General features: G+C 42.7%; 1 protein-coding gene across 1 annotated transcript in view; it reads left to right on the top strand.

The window, feature by feature from the left end:
* LOC116945286 (ATP-dependent 6-phosphofructokinase, platelet type-like) overlaps positions 1-20641 on the top strand; it is an 80296-nt gene that overhangs the window by 34831 nt on the left and 24824 nt on the right. Inside the window, exons 16-20 of the mRNA XM_032959689.2 lie at positions 2779-2931; positions 4345-4509; positions 6733-6794; positions 7261-7372; positions 8492-8591. Coding sequence (XP_032815580.1) covers positions 2779-2931; positions 4345-4509; positions 6733-6794; positions 7261-7372; positions 8492-8591 — 592 coding nt within the window. The remainder of the gene's footprint in view (positions 1-2778; positions 2932-4344; positions 4510-6732; positions 6795-7260; positions 7373-8491; positions 8592-20641) is intronic.

Raw genomic sequence — 20641 nt, 5'->3', positions numbered from 1 at the left:
GCTAACATTCCTTGCGTCCTTTGGAGCAGATTGATGGCTTCTGAGGCCGTGGGCATTGATTTGAGTGCATCGTCAACGTAGAAATCTAGCTCTACAAATGCCTTGGCATCTTCCCCAAATTCCCGTTCTCCTTCTTGCGCGGTCCTCCTAAGTCCATAGGTGGCTACCGCTGGGAATTGGCTGTTGCCGAAGACATGTACCTTCATTCTATATTCAACAATTCGATCATCAACGTTATTGCGGTACCACAGAAATCTGAGAATTTCTGTCTTCTCAAGACAATGAAGCAGTGGAACATTTGTTTAATGTCGGCTGTTACAGGGATTGACTCCTTTCTGAAACGGATGAGTAATCCTAGGAGACTGTTGGTCAAGTCCGGTCCGGTGAGCATTACGTTGTTCAAGGGAACGCCCTTAAATTGAGCACTGGAATCGAACACCACTCTGATCTGATCAGGCTTCTTCGGGTGATAAACACCAAAGATTGGTAAGTACTAGCAATTCCACTCTTTCTTCTAGAGGAGGGGCTGCTTCAGCATGACCACTGTGAAATATGTTTTTCATGAAGGATACAAAATTAGTTTTCATCTCTGGTTTCTTGTCCAAGGTACGGCGCAACGAGTTGAGCCGTGAGAGGGCTTGCTCTCTATTGTTGGGTAACCGGCATCTGGGATTATGAAATGCCAGAAGGGCAATCCAGCTGTTTGACTCATCTTGGAAGAACCCTCTGTCCATTATTTTCAAGAATTCTTTATCCTCTAGCGATGGAGCAGGTTTGTCGTCGTCCTTCGTTGTCACGAACGCCGTATGTCCAACATCATCTTCTTGTGTTTCCAGCGTGGAGGTTTCTTCGTAAGTCCGCATGGTACAGCCTTTGACTTCTCTCTTCCTGTTTCTCTTTCATCGTGAAGTGGTTGGGGCACGTCTTGAAGAGCGACGTGCGTCCATTCTTGAGCACACTCGCCCTGAACGTGCTAATGCGGTCTGGTTTGTGTGTTACATTGAGACGGACATCACCTACGATGACCCATCCAAGGTCAAGTCTCTGGGCATATAGGGAGCCTCGTGAGGTCCGTTGCGATGATCGCGAACCTTGTGCACTCTCAGCATGTCCCTGCCAAGCAGAAGTAAAATCTGCCCCGTGATCCAATGGCGGGATGAACTCTGCTATGGGCTTCAGGTGTGGGTGGTGACGTGCGACTTCGAGCGTGGGAATCTCGCTCCTGTCGTCCGGTATCTCATTGCACTCGATCACCGCAGGAAGGGCCAGCTTCATGGTGCTATCCATGGTTTCCACCATGAGGCCACTCGCTCTTCTTTCTGCTGTCTCCATCAGTCCTGAGCATGTTCTGAGCGTGTATGGAAAGGAATTCCCACCTACGCTTAGCTGATCAAAGAACCTCTGACCTTGCCAAAGACTTGTTGCTCTGATCGTCCATTATGGCGTACATCCTTACTGCCCTTTCAGGATGTCCTTTGTGATACACTCGGACGAGGCATATCTTTGAGCAAGATTTCCTTTGAAGCCTTCTCCACAGTTGTCTGTGCATTTGGTTGTGACTGACGAAGTCTCACCTTGCTCCCCGCCGTGCTCTGCTTCGGGATCGGAAGCCTTAGTGCCACCAGGTTTGGAGTAAAATGTGTGCAGAGCAGTTGTGTGTTTGTCGCTGCCACATTCCTCACACTTGATATCTGCCTTGCAATCCCTTGCAAGGTGGTTTGTAGAAGCACAGCATTTTAAGCACACTCCAAATTATTTCAGGATATTCTTCCACTCTTTCAGTGGCTTCTTCCTGAACTCACAGCATTTATTGGAGGGAGTGAGGTTTATTATGCAATGGGGATTGCCTTTCTGGATCTTCTTTCTTCTTCTTTGTGATGGTTGCCTGGACAAAGTTTGCAAATATCGTAGGAGAGACCTCGGTCTTGTGTACGGAGATTGGCACTCTCGCTGTTTCTCGACTCGAAGTTGCTCTTTCAATTTTTGGGAGATCTGGACTGGAGAGCCCCGTGGTGCCAAATATGAAACTCGGGTCATTTCTGGTCCTAGCCAGTTGCGGATAAACTTTGAGAAAAAAGAGAATGGGGGGAATGCAACCTGATGCTCTGACTTGTATCTTGAACCCTCTGTTATCCATTTTTCCTGCACGTCGAATGGCAATTTCTCTACAATGGGATTCACTCCATGGTAGGTATTCAAAAAAATGAGACATGGTAAGTAGGGGTCAGCCTGGGTTGATTCAAGCTCCATCAGAAGATCTCCAAGCTCTCGGAATCTTTTATTCTCTCGACCAGAGATTTTTTTGGAAAGTTCTGCAACTTTTTGAAGAGAGCTTTCTCAATGGTTTCTGGGCTACCATAGCATTCCGAGAGCCTCTCCCACACCGCATGCAGGCTTGAGGCAGGGTCGTCTATGTTTGCCAACCAGATCCTCTTTGCGTACTCTGCATATTCGTTTCCTAACCATTTCACCAACAGGTCGAGTTCTTTACTTGCAGAGGTGTGTGTAATCAACACCCCCATACCTGCCATGGGGCAGAACAGACATTTTTTTCAAGAAATAAGACAACACATTTTCTATTTGCTATCCTTGAAATTATTTTGCTTTTACAGATTAATTTTCACGTTGAGGAAAATCAATGCGATTGAGTAACTTCATCCTGACAACATATCTGCTTTCACGCTGCTCCCAAATCCCGTACATAACTCAGCTGCTGCTTGAACGTGGAGAATTTAATAAACGGACTCAAGCTAATGTGCTAAATGGCATACTTTCCAGGCCCTTGAAGGAGCCATGCAGCTGGCGAGCGGGCGGAGCAAGTTTGAGGAACTGTGCATCCCCATGTGCGTCATTCCCGCCACCATCAGCAACAACGTGCCCGGCACGGACTTCTCCATCGGCACAGACACGGCCCTCAATGCCATCGTGGAGGTGGGGGGCCTGCGGGGAGAGACGGGGAAACGAGTGAAGGGGTGGAACGCTCTATCCAGGAGAGCCTCACCGAGTCGCAAACTATTTTTATTACACGCTTTTTATTAACCCACTCTGTCTGTTGTATCCTCAAATCTTGTAACTCGATTTTTACCCATTTCCCAATGTGGTATCGACTGCAAACTTGGTATACTTATGTCATAGTGATGACAATACTATATTCTATCATTAAAAATCAAATATATTTTTAAACATAATTTTTTATATGTTATGTTTCGGCTTGGGTGTAATAATTGTCCACGCTCAACTGACGTTGGCTGTAAATCACCACGGTCCCCTTACGTTATGGCAAGCTTCGGGGCCACTTCCTGGAGTCGTGGAGTTCTTACATTGCTAGTACGGTAAATTTGATTAAAGCGTGTTAAAAAAAAAGTTTGTTTTAAATATTACTTATTAGGACAGTCTTCAATTTGGATGTTTGCCAAATTTCTTTTTTTATAAGTATTACGAGGAAACGAGACTGAACCAAAGCATACTAGGCTATAATATTTAAAGGTCTGCAACAAGTCCACTTGCTTGTTTTGCCTTCTGCTAGCCATCTCATAGCTCAGCAAGCTGGGAGTTTGACAAATCTGCATGAGTTACCAACTCCTGTCCTCAGCAGTGCACCACCACGTTTGGCTCAAGAGAACTCAACGTGTCCCCATGGTTAAACAAGGTGCACGTACGTCTGCAAACACCGAGCTGCCGTTCTAGAGCACAGTCTCCCAATAGAATGGGCACTGTTGAGTTTCCACTAAGTGGTGCATCTTCACCAGTGCAGCAGTGAGATAGGAGGGCCAAGAAAAGTAGACACATGTAGTCCTTGAATAGGGCAAAGAGCTTTTTTTTTAATTGGATTCAATCAAAAAGTGTTAAAGTTGACTGGTACATCACCCCAAATGTGGATGTAGCGCTGCATTGCTGGGATGTCTAATGGTGTAAAGAGTTTTAGCAGTTGCTGTTTGATAATCACATTGGCTTTGCTCAAGAGAGGAACTTGCATTTCTTGGAGTATGTATTATGTTTAACTTCTTTTGCACTGTACGTAGCCAACCACACTAATCGAAGTTGCGGGGGGGGGAAGTTAAGCAAACTAAACACAAAAATCGGTGAAAAGAAATTAGCATAATTAAAAGTGCATAACTCCAGTGACTTCCTAACTTCAGAAAGGTCTACATTAGCAGAGGCATTAGTGCAAATCCGAGAGAAGTTCCTTTGGGTCGCACGAATAAGAGGCTGCTTAGGCTTGAGATGTTTCAGCTCAATTCACAGCAAGGTTCAATGGGAGGGGAGGGGGGGGGGGCACCCCGCGGGGAAAAAATGGCCGCTGAGTTCCTCGTTTCCTGCGTGCGACCGCCCTGCTGGGAGCAGACGTGCGACCGCATCAAGCAGTCGGCGAGCGGCACGAAGCACCGCGTGTTCATCATCGAGACGATGGGTGGCTACTGCGGGTACCTGGCCACCATGAGCGGCCTGGCTGCTGGAGCGGACGCCGCCTACATCTACGAGGAGCCCTTCAGCATCCGAGACCTGCAGGTGTGCGGTGCAGCCTCCGCTGCTATGTGTGTGTGTGTGTTGGTTTCCCATTGAAAGGAGTTTGACTGGGGGATTTCGCAGGAGGCCTTGGTTGCTGGAGCAGAGGGCGGGGAGTCGGTTGACGCGTGTGTGTGCGTAGTGGGGAGCGGTACCGTAGCGGTTAGCACACTGTGCTATGAACCCGGTGACCCAAGTTCACTTTGCTGCTCACATCCAACACCAGTGACGATTATCTGAACCGGTCCTGGGGCCTCCCCTAGGTCGTTTCAGCCTCAAAGGGGTACTTGGTGCAGTGTGTAAAGCTCACCACTGGGGAGATAAAGGCGGTCGGGCGTGGTTGCTGGCCACCCACCCCCTTGCGTACCGTGCTGGCCTTCATAGGTGATCGCTAACAGCATTCGCTCCAAAAGTCTGTTACGGCTATGAGGGGGTCTTTATCTTATCTTGCATGTCGTGTGGAGTGAGCCTTAGATCTTCACATGGCCTCAAAGTTCATTTTGCCTGGCACAAGAACTGTGGTGATGTCACTGCCACTTAGTGGTAAATGGCGACTGTTGTTCTTGTGGAATGGTGGTTCAGTGATTAGCACACTCCAGTGTGAACTGAAAACTGCACTTATTAAGGTTGTTAATGATTTAAGATTAAACACTGATGACAAAAAAATATCCGTCCTTGTGCTTTCGGACCTTAGCGCAGCGTTTGACACGGTTGATCACAATATTATTTTTGACAGATTCAAGAGATGGGTCGGCCTCTCCGGTACAGTTGCAAATTGGTATTAGAGCTATTTGACCAGCAGAGAGCAATTCGTATCCATTCGTATCCATTCGTATCCATAGGTGATCTGTCGTCCTAAAAGACATAAATTATGTGTCGTGTTCCACATGGCTCCATTCTGGGACCTGTTTTATTCAGTCTCTATATGCTACCACGAGGCGATATCATCAGGAAACATGAGATTGATTTTCATTGCTATGCCTACAATACGCAACTATACATTTCGGTATCTCCGATTGATGTAAGCCGCATCGATACCCTTATGAATTGCATTGATGATATTAAAATGTGGATGGCACTGAATTTCCTGGCACTTAACAAAGACAAAGCAGAGGTCCTGGTAATTGGAGCAAAAGCCCAAAGAGATAAACTGCTCACAAATGTTTGCTCGCTGACAGAAAATGGCAAACTGCAGGTTAAAAACTTAGGTATTTTGTTTGATCAGGATTTTAACTTTGAAGCTCACATCAAATATATCACCAAAACGGCATTTTATCATGTTAAAAATATAGCTAAACATTTTCTCTTTCGGTTAACTACTGAGAAACTGATTCATGCTTTTATTACCAGCAGACTTGACTACAGCAATGCTCTTTTTTCCGGTCTTCCGAAAAAGGCAATGTGTCACCTACAACTGATTCAGAATGCAGCAGCACAGGTGGTCACAGAAACCAGGAAGAGCTCCCATCTAACACCTATTTTACGGTCCTTGCACTGGCTGCCAGTCAGTCATCGGATTAATTGTAAAATTCTGTTATGGGTTTTTAAATCGTTGAATGGTTTGGCACCAGCATACATGTCTTCTATGCTTTGTAGATATGAACCAACAAGATCCCTCAGATTATCCGGTTCCGGTCTTTTAGTCATCCCAAGGGCCAGGACCAAAACTCATGGAGAAGCGGCCTTTAGTGTGTATGGTCTTCGCCTGGTGGAACAGTTTGCCAGGGGATCTGAGGGCTTCACAATCATTAAGCAGTTTTAAGTTAAATCCTAAAACTCACCTTTTAAAACTTGCTTTTACTTAAGATTCTTTGATAGTGTTATTTTCTTATATTCCTTCAACAGTAATTTATTATAATGTTCTTTTGTTTTGTATGGAATTTGCTTTTATTCTTGTGATTTAGTCAATGAACAATGTTTTTTTTTTTTAATCTGTACCGCACTTTAAATGGCATCCTTTTGCACGAAATAGTGCTATAGAAACAAAGACTTGATTGATTGACGAACTCGGTCACATGGCTTCGATACCCGGCCATTGCTAACATCAGTGGTGAGTGATATCTGAGCAATCTTTGTCTTTGTTTTGTATGATTGGGCCAATGGGTAATATCTGTCTGCGTGTTCCATGGCACATGTTGGAGTTTTGCGAGTGCTGTTGAATCTCACTTAAGTGTGCACAATGTCTTCAAACCCAGTACCGGGTGTTTTCTGTGCCTTCGTCTGCAGATGAATGTGGAGCATCTGACGGAGAAGATGAAAGGGAACATTCACCGTGGGCTCGTAATTCGGTGAGATCCGCTTTGCCTTAAGTGTTGTCATTGACATTAGGGAATCATCACTGTAAGGGAATCGAGTAGCGGTAATGAAGAGGTCATTGTAGCCATTGCTTTTTATCTCGCTACACCTTGCAGTCCTTCTTTCAACTGTTGCATGATTTACGTACATTTCTTTATTATAAGGTTACCTTTTACTTCCCTGGTTATCAAACTTTTGCCACCGTTTCTTATTTGTACATCTGCATTCTATTCCTGACCTCAAATGGCTTCCTCTGTTTTGTCACAAAATCCTTAGCGCCCCCTCCACATATTACCTATGCCCAAAGGCCAGAAACAAACGTCTTCTCTCGTTGCCCTGTCAAGTTCCGGCTCTTGAACCTACACAATAAAACACACTACCGCCGCCTTCTTCTGAATGAGTGTTGAAGATTTTCAATGCAATTGCCGTGTGCCGTTTGCTGTCTGAATATCCAACCAGAAACGAGAACTGCAACCCCAACTACACGACAGATTTCATCTACCACCTGTACTCGGCTGAAGGGAAAGGGGTGTTTGACTGCCGGAAGAATGTGCTGGGGCACATGCAGCAGGTGAAGCACACACACACACGTGGACAATGCTGCTCATTCTAACCACTCCCCCTTCAGTTATTATGATAACCTTTGGGACCCGATGGCTTGTGTAAAAAAAAAACACATTCTTTGTGGAGAGACAGCTATATGAAAAGCACACATTTTTTACGTTATTTATGTTTTCCACCATGACGCTAGTGATTATTTTGTGTTATATATATCAGAAACTTTGGATCGCCCCAAATGAGCTACACAGCTGTTTGGTTATATTCTGCTAAAATAAGCATGAAGGCAACCCTGAGCTAATGGTGGAAATTCCTCATTCCCATGATGGGGGTGAGTTTATCCATAGAACAACCACTGTTGATTTCTCCAAGAATTGCTACTTTTTTTATCGACTCCAGAAAGATGATGGGAAGGATCAATGCAATACCAGGATTAGAACTCGCAACTTTCAGATTGCGAGCCATTTGCTATACTGCTGAGCCACCTAACCGGTGAATTATACTACAAAATACATTAATTTATGGGTTCGGGTATTTGTTTGATCACATACAAAGAGTCAACGTGTGTTCATGGCTCATCTACGTTGGTGGCCCTAGATGGCACTCTGCCCTATAAAAGTTGTTCACTGAAATTCAGCCAACATTAAAATAATAAAGAGTAGGGTATATTACCTGAAACAAAGCAGTACATCATTTGTAATGATTAAGTCCACAAGTGGAGATAGTGTTACAACCAAATGAAATTACCATTAAATATTTACTTCATATTTACAAGCCTCACTGTTTTCAAAACTTTCCTTGGGATGTTTGGTTATTTCCATTATCATGACTGTTTTTCAACTTTGGGCGAAACTGCCATTCCTGGAAAAGAAATCCATGCATACAAAGGGAATACATTCAAAAGTCCACACCCAAAGGGTTATAACTCCACTTGTTTTACGGCCATCACCAAACAACCTCATAGCCCAGTTGGTTGGGAGTTTATCAGCACAGGATGACATTTGTGAGGTTCACCAACCCAGCCTCCAAAAGTTTCCGACAGGGGTGCATCACCATGCCAGCTGGTGTTTGTTAAAGGGCCATTAAAGATACCTTCCTGTTGTTTCCACTGCTGCTGTGTTCGTGCTGGCAGGGCGGCTGTCCCTCCCCATTTGACAGGAACTTCGGCACCAAGATTGCTGCCAAGGGTGTGCAGTGGGTCTCCAAGAAGCTGCAGGAGTGCTACAGGCAAGGTGCGTGTCCTGACGTTTCCTTGTGGCAAGCAGCTCGCAGTCGTGCCGGCATCAGCTTCGGCCAGAGCTGAAGGAGCGCCATCCCTCCTGTTACAGTGAGGGGAAAAAAGTATTTGATCCCCCGCTGATTTTGTACGTTTGCCCACTGACAAAGAAATGATCAGTCTATAATTTTAATGGTAGGTTTATTTGAAACAGTGAGAGACAGAATGACAACAAAAAAATCCAGAAAAACGCATGTCAGAAAATGTTATAAATTGATTTGCATTTTAATGAGGGAAATAAGTATTTGACCCCCTCTCAATCAGAGATTTCTGGCTCCCAGGTGTCTTTTATACAGGTAACGAGCTGAGATTAGGAGCACACTCTTAAAGGGAGTGCTCCTCATCTCAGCTTGTTACCTGTATAAAAGGCATCTGTCCACAGAAGAAATCAATCAATCAGATTCCAAACTCTCCACCATGGCCAAGACCCAAGAGCCCTCCAAGGATGTCAGGGACAAGATTGTAGACCTACACAAGGCTGGAATGGGCTACAAGACCATTGCCAAGCAGCTTGGTGAGAAGGTGACAACAGTTGGTGCGATTATTCGCAAATTGAAGAAACACCAAAGAACTGTCAATCTCCCTCGGCCTGGGGCTCCATGCAAGATCTCACCTCGTAGAGTTGCAATGATCATGACGAGAACGGTGAGGAATCAGCCCAGAACTACACGGGAGGATCTTGTCAATGATCTCAAGGCAGCTGGGACCATAGTCACCAAGAAAACAATTGGTAACACTACGCCGTGAAGGACTGAAATCATGCAGCGCCCGCAAGGTCCCCCTGCTCAAGAAAGCACATACACATGCCTGTCTGAAGTTTTCCAATGAACATCTGAATGATTCAGAGGACAACTGGGTGAAAGATGAGACCAAAATGGAGCTCTTTTGCATCAACTCAACTCGCCGTGTTTGGAGGTGGAGGAATGCTGCCTATGACCCCAAGAACACCATCCCCACCATCAAACATGGAGGTCGAAACATGCTTTGGGGGTGTTTTTCTGCTAAGGGGACAGGGCAACTTCACCGCATCAAAGGGACAATGGACGGGGCCATGTACCGTCAAATCTTGGGTGAGAACCTCCTTCCCTCAGCCAGGGCATTGAAAATGGGTCGTGGATGGGTATTCCAGCATGACAATGACCCAAAACACACGGCCAAGGCAACAAAGGAGTGGCTCAAGAAGAAGCACATTAAGGTCCTGGAGTGGCCTAGCCAGTCTCCAGACCTTAATCCCATAGAAAATCTGTGGAGGGAGCTGAAGGTTCGAGTTGCCAAACGTCAGCCTCGAAACCTTAATGACTTGAAGAAGATCTGCAAAGAGGAGTGGGACAAAATCCCTCCTGAGATGTGTGCAAACCTGGTGGCCAACTACAAGAACGTCTGACCTCTGTGATTGCCAACAAGGGTTTTTGCGACCAAGTACTAAGTCATGTTTTGCAGAGGGGTCAAATACTTATTTCCCTCATTAAAATGCAAATCAATTCATAACATTTTTGACATGCATTTTTCTGGATTTTTTTGTTGTTATTCTGTCTCTCACTGTTCAAATAAACTTATCATTAAAATTATAGACTAATCATTTCTTTGTCAGTGGGAAAACTTACAAAATCAACAGGGGATCAAATACTTTTTTACCTCACTGTACATAGCCCGCTGCCTGTGCACGCTCCACCCTCTCCACAGCTATACTTGGAAATCGGTTTGCTTATGGAGCAGAAATGTAAGTCGACTTCAGATTCAACTAATTTCTGTCTTCTGTTTATATGTGTCGCTCTCCCGGTGTTTCTGTCTGAGTTTAGCGAAATGAACAGAGAAGCAGTGGGCTATTTTTGCATTCTCATTGGCCAGAGTGTTATGTCCGGGATTTAAATGTGTGACCCTACTCAGAGCCAGTGGTGGAAATTACACATTCCTGTATCTGGGGCCAGTAACTGCATAGGATGACCACTGGGCTTTGTTCTAATGTTTGAGTTGTGGGTTTCCTCGTGAGTTGTCATAAACATCTATCACTTGGCCATGTAAGGTCGACTAGCCAATATCGTTTACTTATACACTTCGGGCTTTCTGATTCTGAGATCACATTTTTCAATGTTTGAGAATTTCTGTGGCAGCAGAAGCTCGGGCGCAGGCACATTTAATGAGGATTTTTTTTGTATAGATGGTGTTTTTTATTTACTCAGTTCCATACGAAGGGAGCAAGATGTGCTAACATGCAATGTATGCACTGACCCGTCTATACGCTACGAAGTCACATTGCCACTGTGCTCAATTGGAGGCAATATCTCATAAAGCCCATGGTTTTGGCAGCAGCATGGGGTTGTATTTTATTGGAGTTACACATTGCAGGGGTTGCATAAGAAGATTGTGTAAAATGACATGGAGCATGTGTTTGTGAAGGCACTAAGTAGGTGGGGGGGGGGGGGTCTCTTACATATTTGAGCACAGGATGTAGCTACCGATTTATATGCACAGTTGTATATGACTTTTCAAGCTTTGTGGTCTTGAAAATCAAATGCCCTATATTGTCTGTTTTTTGTTTTCTGGTCACGTGACCAAATGTGGTTGATCTAAAAAAAACATTTCTGCAGTGAGTAAAAGAAACAAGTCAGAGTGTCGCTGCACTCAAATGAACATTGGGCAGGACAACCATAGTTGATCTCCCAGAAAGAGGTTCTATTTTCTACCCCAGAGAAATGAAGGACTGAGTGGGCCTTGGATCAGAATTTAAACGCTTGGCCTTTTCATTATGAGTTGAGTGTTCTGCTATTGAACGACCTGATCACATAAATCTTTGAAACACATAGAGAACCACATAACTTCTTAAATCGCTGCTCTGAACAAGGACCATTGACTGAAACGTCAGTGTATTTATATATGTTGCTGTTATAAGGATGTGTTAATATATGAACACGTTGTTTTTCTCTCCCATAATGCCTTCATGGACTTAAACTATTTTACGTCTAAACTTAAATTTTTTCACGAAATATGTTCTGTTGGTCGTGCCACACACGTTTTCTCATTGTTTTGCAGAAAATCTGATCTCTGTGCTTTTGTTGAGCAGAACTTGTATTTTACGAGTGGTTGTGAAATGTGGAATGGGGGTTTGTGGCAATGGGGGAGGGGAGGAGGAAGGATAAAGGTGCACTCAAGTGGAAGGGAAATTCCAGGCAGCTCCTAATTTGCATTGGTGAAGATAACATCTTTACAATGCCACTTGCTGCTGAGCGAACGTTGAGCAATGAGACAATTGTGGAAACTTAGCGGAATGTTTTGCAATTTGCAGAAACTTAAACCCATTTCTTTGTGTATGTAGGTAGATTTGTGTAAGCTTACTTGTAGTGTTGCCAATTGGTTATGTAACAAATAACTAATCAAAGTCTTGAAACATAGTGAAGTGTAGGACGCCAGGATGGTGAGATGTTAACTAATTCGCCTGGTATAAAGGAGATAGTGGGTTCGTTCTCGACCCTGACACGCGTATATTTTGAGTTTGCATGTTCTCGCCGTGGTCGTGTGGATTTTTCTACAGGTATTTTGGTTTTCCCCTCCACAATTAGAATCGACACGCATTTAGAGTATTAGGCTGCTCTAAATTTCCACGTGATGAGCCACTTTCTTGAGCGCTCATTTGTGGCCAGGTTGCTTCTGAAAAAGAGCTATATAGCTCTGTGGGCCTTACCTGGTAAAATAAAAATGGTTGAAATAGTTTAAATATTTTAAATGGGGAGACAAATATTGGGAAGGAGGTGTTATTTATTTTATTAATTTAAATTTCCCACAATGATGCTGAATGATTATTTTATGTTGTGCTTATAGATTAGTGTGTCAGTGTGGTGCGTTGAGGTTGTTGCGTGTTGTTCGTAGGTTACCCTCAGATGACACCACTATATGTGTGGGTGTGGTTGGGGGTAAGATGTTGGTGTTCCACATCCCACTGCTCATTTGTTCAGTGTGAAAATAGGGCAAACTTTATTTCAAAGTTCAGTGTCCAGTGGTTGGTTTAAGTACAGGTGATTACTTATTTTAACATGTGCATTTGTGTAAGCATTTTTGTGAAATTGTTACCCAAAATAATATCAACTTCTTTTCAGCTGCCCTTTAACTTAGTTTGAGTATCTGGGCAGCCTGTCATCATAAAGATTATATCTGTGGCAATGCAAATTTATAGTTGTCTGGAATTTACTCTAAAAGTTAATGTCCCGTTCCTACTCCGTCTCCTTTCCTGAGATCCTACCCACGTTTGTATTCTAGATTCCACAGCCCTGAGCCTTGTAGGCCTTTTAGTTAGTATTGTGATGCCATAACTTGCACTTCTATTGTCATTTAAACACTATAGAACGTGTTTGACTATTAATTTACTCAACTCACATTACACCTGGGCTCTGTTGTTTACTAGAATTGCAGGCCATTGTGAACCTGCCCGCAGGTTTGTTTAGCCCGCATTCACAGGGCAAATCTGGGTCATGCACTTACATCAATGGCACTTAACTTGCAACCCAACTTTAGAGATACTGGAGGACATCTTATCTAATGCTCCAGTAGAACATTCTGGTTAATAAAATAAGTAAATCACCTTGTATCCACGCCTCCAAAAAACAATATGTATTTAGCATGATCTAAATGAAAAGGCTTCAGCTTATTGGCATAGTGGTCTTTCCATTAGTAAATCAGCATCGTTTGCTTGCATACGTTAACGTTAACTCTGGACTAGTTTCATCGTTCTGGGGGCACATTCGTAGTAAGGCATGCTGACTAACATTGCTGGTTTTACAAGGTGTTTATTGGCAATTGCCTTATCCTTACAGCATGGGCCTTCAGCGCAAAACCAAAACAGTCTAAAAAGTCCACAGATGTTAATGGAAGGTCATTTGTTGCATATATTGCTCGTGATATAGTGCAGCTGAGTGGTTTTTGCAAAACCCTTTCCCTGCAGTCCACTGTAAACAAACTATGTAAATTGTTTTCTTTAGTCCTTTGGGGGTGTTAGTCTTTGATAACTGAGCATCATGAAGGATCTTTATGACTGCGTTTGATTTGTAAAAAAAAAAATACTTTTGTCTTTGATGGAACAGAGATCCTCTAATTTAGGAGTCCCAGGACAGGAGTGAACAATTCCATATTAACATAAGCTGCTTTCAGTGTTGACATTTATGAGGGGCGAAGCAGAGGAGCAAGCACTGTGTAAACGCTTCACTCGCTTGAGAAAAAGGGGCATTTATTCAGCCCTATTATTAGTGGCGTGTTTAACTGGGCAGTATTTGGGATTACAACTTTAATTGCCTTTTAACTGTTGAAAGAAAATGTTATTTGTGCTGTCAGTGTCACTTCATGGGAAAAACATTTCCTTCTCAGAGCTGTTTTACAATGAGCCAGTTCATAATCTTGTTTCAGTAGAACAGTGGATGCAGGGCCCTCGCGTGCCCTGAAAAGTGTGCCTTAATCCTAGGGAACTTAGAAATCCAACATGCAAATGCTATTGAAAAGCCACATTTTACATGGTGACTTTTTGTTGTTGTTGTTTTTGCAGTCATCGGTGACCATCAACAACATAGGACTTGAGAAATAAGGGACTTGCGAGCAGCTGACAGCCAGATATTAACCTTTTGATTTAAAGCTTTCGTGACTGCAGTAATTCATATCCTTAGTTTTTTTCGGTAAAGTCACGTTGAAGAGAAACAACAAAATAATAAAATATATATAAAACCAAGAAGATGGATTCTATCTTAGCAATCATTGGAAAGATTTGATAAACCATTTCAGGTCTTAATTGATTGTTCACGCTTACAGTGGCTTTCAGACAGCATACATTATAAAAAAATTTCGTCTCCCCCCTCCTCTTTTCAGAATATAGATGGACTAGTCCTGGGTAAACTGCCAAATCGTTGCGCGTGGCGCAAACGTTTTTTAAAATAAATAAATAAATGCGCCGTTTAAAAATTAATTTATGCGAACCAACACACCTGAAGACGACCGTTTGAGTTATGGTCGAAACGTCGTGAGAATTTTTTTATTTTTTATATATATTTTATTATTTTGTTGTTTCTCTTCAACGTGACTTTACCGAAAAAACTAAGGATGTAGATATTAACCTGTTTAGTGTTCTGACATGAGGGTTATGAGCTGTTGAGCCACGTGTCCACCTACGCGCTTTGTGTGCGTGTGTGCGCGTGCTTTGCTTTTCTTTGGTCGAGGTAGATTCGTGCTCGTTTCACTCAACACGTCCAACACTTGAGGTGCAGTAGGTGGCGCTCCTTCCCAGCGTCTGGACCAATGTTTTACAACATCCGCACAGCGCACGTAGGAAGAAGCGCTAAGATCACTATGGAGGGCGAGATCATGAAGAGTACTGGGGGGGGAACCATGTTTCCGTCATTATTTTCACGCGTGGTTTATTCGTGTACGCATGTAGAACTTCTTTTGCACCGTACGTAGCCAACCGTGTTAATCGGAGGCACGGGGGAAGGACAACAATGGTCAAAAAACCTCAAGCTTGCAATAATTATTGCACTTGGCAAGCATCAACCGAAGGCACAGTACATTGCCATGTCACCCTTGCAGGAGGCAATATTTCACGAGCCTCAGTGGGTTTCATTCATCATCTGGTTAAATAAAGGAGATCAACTTCGCATTTTGGACTGCAGTCAGAAAAGAATGTGCTGTGCAACGCATTAACCATTATCACATTATACTATTTGCAGTAAAGAGGGAAATAACGATAATTTGTTAGTCACAAGGTATCATGTCTGTAAAGATAACAGTGTTGTATAAGCAAAATATGACTGGCCATTGGCTGTGCCTTGAACTGTCTGGCATCAGCACCTGCTGTTTATTCAAAATAACATTCAAGGGATAGAGCAATACTATTTTCATAATCACGAGACTCGTTTTAAACCTTTGATTGACATATTCATCAGAATTCCTTCACTGTGGCGAGACTGAAAAACATTGTCAAATAGTCATTGTAATTTTTTATTTAAACTCCAATTTACCATTTTTCATTCTCGCATGCAAATCGTGGCAGAACCACTCGCCGTGTTTCGTTGTGTACTTGTATGGTGAACCACCACCTCCCAGCTAAATGCCACTTTCAAAATGGCACCGGAAACATATTTGGCGTCAACAAATGAGAAATGCATCGGGTGCCAGTGCTGACCCTTAAAGAGCTGTCATTTGTGCCACAATCCATTACCTTTGTAGCAAACCTTTGTAGGTAATATTGCTTCCCATGTTTTTACATCTTTCCTAATCATGTGCATTCATTATGTTTGACAGCGCTTCTGTGCGGCGTTTCATCATGAGCACAGGACCGCATAATTTTATTCTCTTATCTCCAACTTTCATCGTGGGGTGCGCTGTCATTTAAAAGAGCACGTGCATTTTTAGTTTTGCCAGGTGCTGAATTGAGGCTGTGAAGGAAGAACCCTACTTTAGTCGCCTTTATTTACGAGTAAAATGTCACAGTTTCACGCTGAGCAAGTGTTAATTTTCCGGTTGCTTTTCCACACTATGGGGCACAAGTTTGTAAACTCCATTGAGTACCATTATTCTTATTCTTGGTTCATTCGGTAAAGTCACGTATAAGGGAAACAATAAAATAATAAAAATATAAAACAATAAAATTCTCAAGAAAATTTTCTTGCTGTGGTTTTCACACCAGATGATGATTGCTTGTGTTGCAGTCGAAACGTCGTGAAAATTTTATTGTTTTATATTTTTTATTATTTTATTGTTTCCCTTATACGTGATTTTACCGAAAGAACCAATAATATGAATCCCTGCAGTCACGAAAGCTTTAAAGATTTACCATTCCCTGAAGGTGTAAGGTCAGTCAGCCCATATTATTTCCCTATATCCTTACACTAGTCATTCTGGTTAGAATTATACCACTTGTCAATAATTGTTCTTTTTTCTAGGCCTAGAAGCTTATACACACAATAAAATTATATACAGTATATATAAATTATTACAAAGAAGTGTACAGAAGGAAGTAAACCGTTTGCAAACAGCTTTGCGTGATAAATTAGTGCAAGTAAACAGTATCCTATATCAAGGAAAGCCTAGCTCATTCTCAATCATTTATTTCATGGAGTGTTCTACATTGTTATGTTTAGCCACTTCAGTGAGAGTGATTGCTTGTGGGAGGAAACCAAGTATCGCAGCACAAGATGATCTCTGCATGATCCATTGATTACACGTAGTGCAGATGTATTGTTAATGTATGATTGCAGTGGAATTCAATTTCAATTAAAAGCAGTGGTCAAAGGGCCTAGACTTCCCTTGGTGTCTGCAGCAGTAGTGTGCAGAAGTATGTGTCTGCAGTACCAGGAGGGTGGAGCACACACTGCCTGGGGCCTTTACTTAAAATGCTGGCGTGGCTGAGTGGTTTTTAAATTACTGGATTTTTCTCACGGCCTTTTTTAAGTTTTCCCATCTGCAATTTATAAGGAATTCCCCCAGTAATAAGTTAACCTTAATTACAAATCCTTCGGCCACGAAACCCTCAGGGTGGCCTAGTTTACAAGGATGCATGCTGCCCCAGTGCTGCCCCAAACAACACATCTGGCATTTATTTTTTCCCGTAACATTAGCAATAAGGTGCAGTTACAAATGGTGCAGAAACAACATGTGGGTAAATGATAGCCAATAATGTTACATTAGGATATTGTCTTGAAGCCGATTGGTGCTATGTAAATTGGATTGTAATAACCCAGAGAAAACCAATGCTTACAAAGGGACAGCACTCAAAACACTATACACATGGTTTCAGGTAACCATCGCTGTACTGCCATTGCCTCACCGCCTTTATAGCCCACCTGACTACACAGGGTAGTCTCTCTTATAAGTGCTAACCAAGCTGAAACCTCGCTGGCTATCTAGATCTGGAAAATTTGGGCCAATTCAGGTAGATTTTTTCCCATAGATTAAGTAATTCACATACGCTGTGACTTTTGAAGCTGCCTTTGTAAAAAAAATATTAGGAAGCCACTGGAGCTATGCACTTTTAAATCTAGATTGAAAACTAATTTCTTTATAATTCGGTTTTTGTATTTAGTTTGTTGTCCTTCCCCCGCACCTCCGATTAGCATAGCTGGCCATGTATGATGCGATAGACGTTCAACATACATACGTATAAAATGTGCATATTATTGCGGATGGAGCAAAGGAGCAAACTCCTCACATCATTCTCGGAATCTCCGATGCCAATTTCAGTGATGGCCATTTTACTCGCACTCCCAAACGCAAGGTTTGGGGAGAAATGAAAGCTGCCTCAAGCTCGATCGTGATTGCGACCAGAAAGCCAGATTTTTACAGTATCAAAGCACAAATGTTCGTCTGTATGCTGCATATTCTCCTCTAAATGTCGGCTAATAAAATGTTCCTTTACATCAGAGACCTAGCCGTAATAATCATTAGAATGTAACGTCTCATTATAAATGCAGACCTGGTTAAAAACATGGGAGCTTGCTGTTTCTGCAATGGAATTCTTATTCTCTATTGATCAGCTGCAGTGTGGTCTGGTGGGTGGATCTTATGCGTGTTTCTGATGTGACGGGATGCAGTGTGCGAGTCACATTTTTTAGGGTAGTAACAGTGTTTTCTACACTTCAAACACGAATAAAAACGTGGTTGTTGTATGATCAAACCAGAGTGTCCTGATACTCATAGAACTGTTGGTGGTGCTCATCTCCATTGGTGGTCTTGAGCTAATTGTGAAAATTCCACATTGCTATGGCAGTATTCTGTTGACCATCGAAAGGTGTAATCTCTCCACGAGGTGCTCATTTCACTAAAGAGTAATGATGATGAGCAAAAACATCAAGTCAACATCTCTTGGCCTTAAGCCAGTTGTAGACATTCCACATTCTCATTTCCTGGCATCTCCATGGTCTGCTTCCTACAAAGTGGTTATCGTTTTATTGAGCCCTTAGGGATAATGCTGCTGAGTTTGACCCCCTTGAAGGATTGGAAGTCACAACCTTCCAATTGTTAAACATTCTGACCACAGCACCACCTATTCAGAAATTGTAGCATTGGTTTTCAATATATAAAAAAACTCAATATAGTCTAAATTCTGATGTATTTTTCAGTGAAGTCCTGCTCATGACAGATTTCTACATTTGTCTAGCATTCCTTGATCGTTTGCTGATGACCAAATGGCTCTGAATGTACTTGATATCAGATCTCAGATGCTAAGCAGAGACAGACTTGGCTGGGAGATTTCCCAGGAATATCAGGAATTGTGGTAGAGTTTTGCTGTGGACTAGGCAGAAGGTTGGAATATAGCAATGGATTCTTGAAACTGTGATTGTGCAGATTTGAATGCTCCCTTCTTATGTATGGGGTTTATCTGGGTAATCTTCTAACATGCCAATCATTCATTAATGGAATTGCCCAAAACATTCAATTGTTGAAGCCTCCTGAAAAAGAGTCTTCACCGAGTGGGGTTTTCCAAGGTAAGGGAAATGCATGATTATTTATTAACATTTACTCATGACACATTCGTGGGTCATTGGCGCTATATAGGAGTGAATACCACCACCCCACGCACTGTATATGGCGAGAACTCATCAAGAAAACAGACAGGTGCACGGCTGTACAGAGAGGCGATGCTTCACATGTGTATGTGCTATAGTCTGGGCTTCACATCTCTGAATAGTTTGAGGAAACCTTTTGTTATGACATGTCTCATTCTCAGATTTGCATCTGGGGGGAAAAAAAACAGTTAATGGATACCTATCTGCTATGGACCATAACTAGCATATTGTTCAAATACCATCACTTGCCACCAGTGGTTAACAACATTAAATGAAGAAAACATGTACATGTTCTAAAAAGAAAACCAAAGTCTGGTAAAACTACATTATGCGACCTTACACGAACATCTAAACACTCCTTTGCCCAACTACACTCTGGCATATCTTCATTCCATTGGGGCCACAAAATGACAGACAAAGAAACACTCACTTAAGCGAAAGCCAGAGGTGGGGCTATCACCACCAGACTTTTAGCAATTTTACTTTGCAATGGGAGTTCCACACGATCCATGGTTAGCTATTATAAGAACTCAAGAGCACATGGTAAAATTGGGAGGAAGCCTATGTATCCTCATGGAGCCGAGCAGGAAGTAGTATTCTCCATCGCAAATATAAACACCACGGACTGAAACCCCTCTGGACCAGTTTAACACGTATGCTTTCGCGACCAATACCCTCTGGACCATATACGGTACAATCTGGATGTGGAGAAATCTCCAAAAGCTAATCGTACTCTCCCTGATCCCAACGCATGAAGACAGAAAATAGGAGACCTCATTCACACACATGGAGTTATGAAGACATTTCAAAACCTATTAGACCTATACAATATCTCCCATCAACACTTCGACAAATGCCTTCATATCAGGAGCGTGCTGAACAGGTGTGAGAAAAACATCAAACCACACGCAACATCTCTCAATGTAATAGCTGCACAGCTATTGCATAAGATTTGAAAATCCTGGTTAGATGGAATAAGCCTCTTAGACCAAACACAGAAAAAAACTTTCCGAAATACAATTCCCCCATCCTCGCTACGAAGAACACACACTGAAATGACGTTTGGAGAAGAACGTATCCACCGCTCCACTTCATACAATTTCATGTTTACATGGATCATATCCCACTGTGCAGAAGAGAGAGACGTTTGACCAAAACACACTGGTCCTGTCTAGACATTCAGGAATTTAATTCGTGAATAATACAAATAATAAAATATTTCAACCGAAGCAATACTACCTCACTCTCACCCACCACAGAAATATGCCTGAAACCACAAGGACTAAATTTGCAGCAAAACATAATCCTCAAAATCGTTAGCATCACTACCCAAGATACAATCCCACACACCTGGAAATTCCACGAATCAACCCTTCACTCACCGGGCCAATACGCTGTAACACAAGTAACCAGAGAAACAACAGATGGGCACTCGCTCTGCCCCTCACGCAGACTCCCAACAAATCCCCCT

Source organism: Petromyzon marinus, chromosome 2, assembly GCF_048934315.1.
Source record: "Petromyzon marinus isolate PM22_M1 ecotype Great Lakes invasive population chromosome 2, UKy_Petmar_22M1.pri1.0, whole genome shotgun sequence".
Lineage (NCBI taxonomy): Eukaryota > Metazoa > Chordata > Hyperoartia > Petromyzontiformes > Petromyzontidae > Petromyzon > Petromyzon marinus.
Note: the sequence above shows the minus strand (reverse complement) of the source record. Positions and strands in the feature narration are given on the sequence as shown.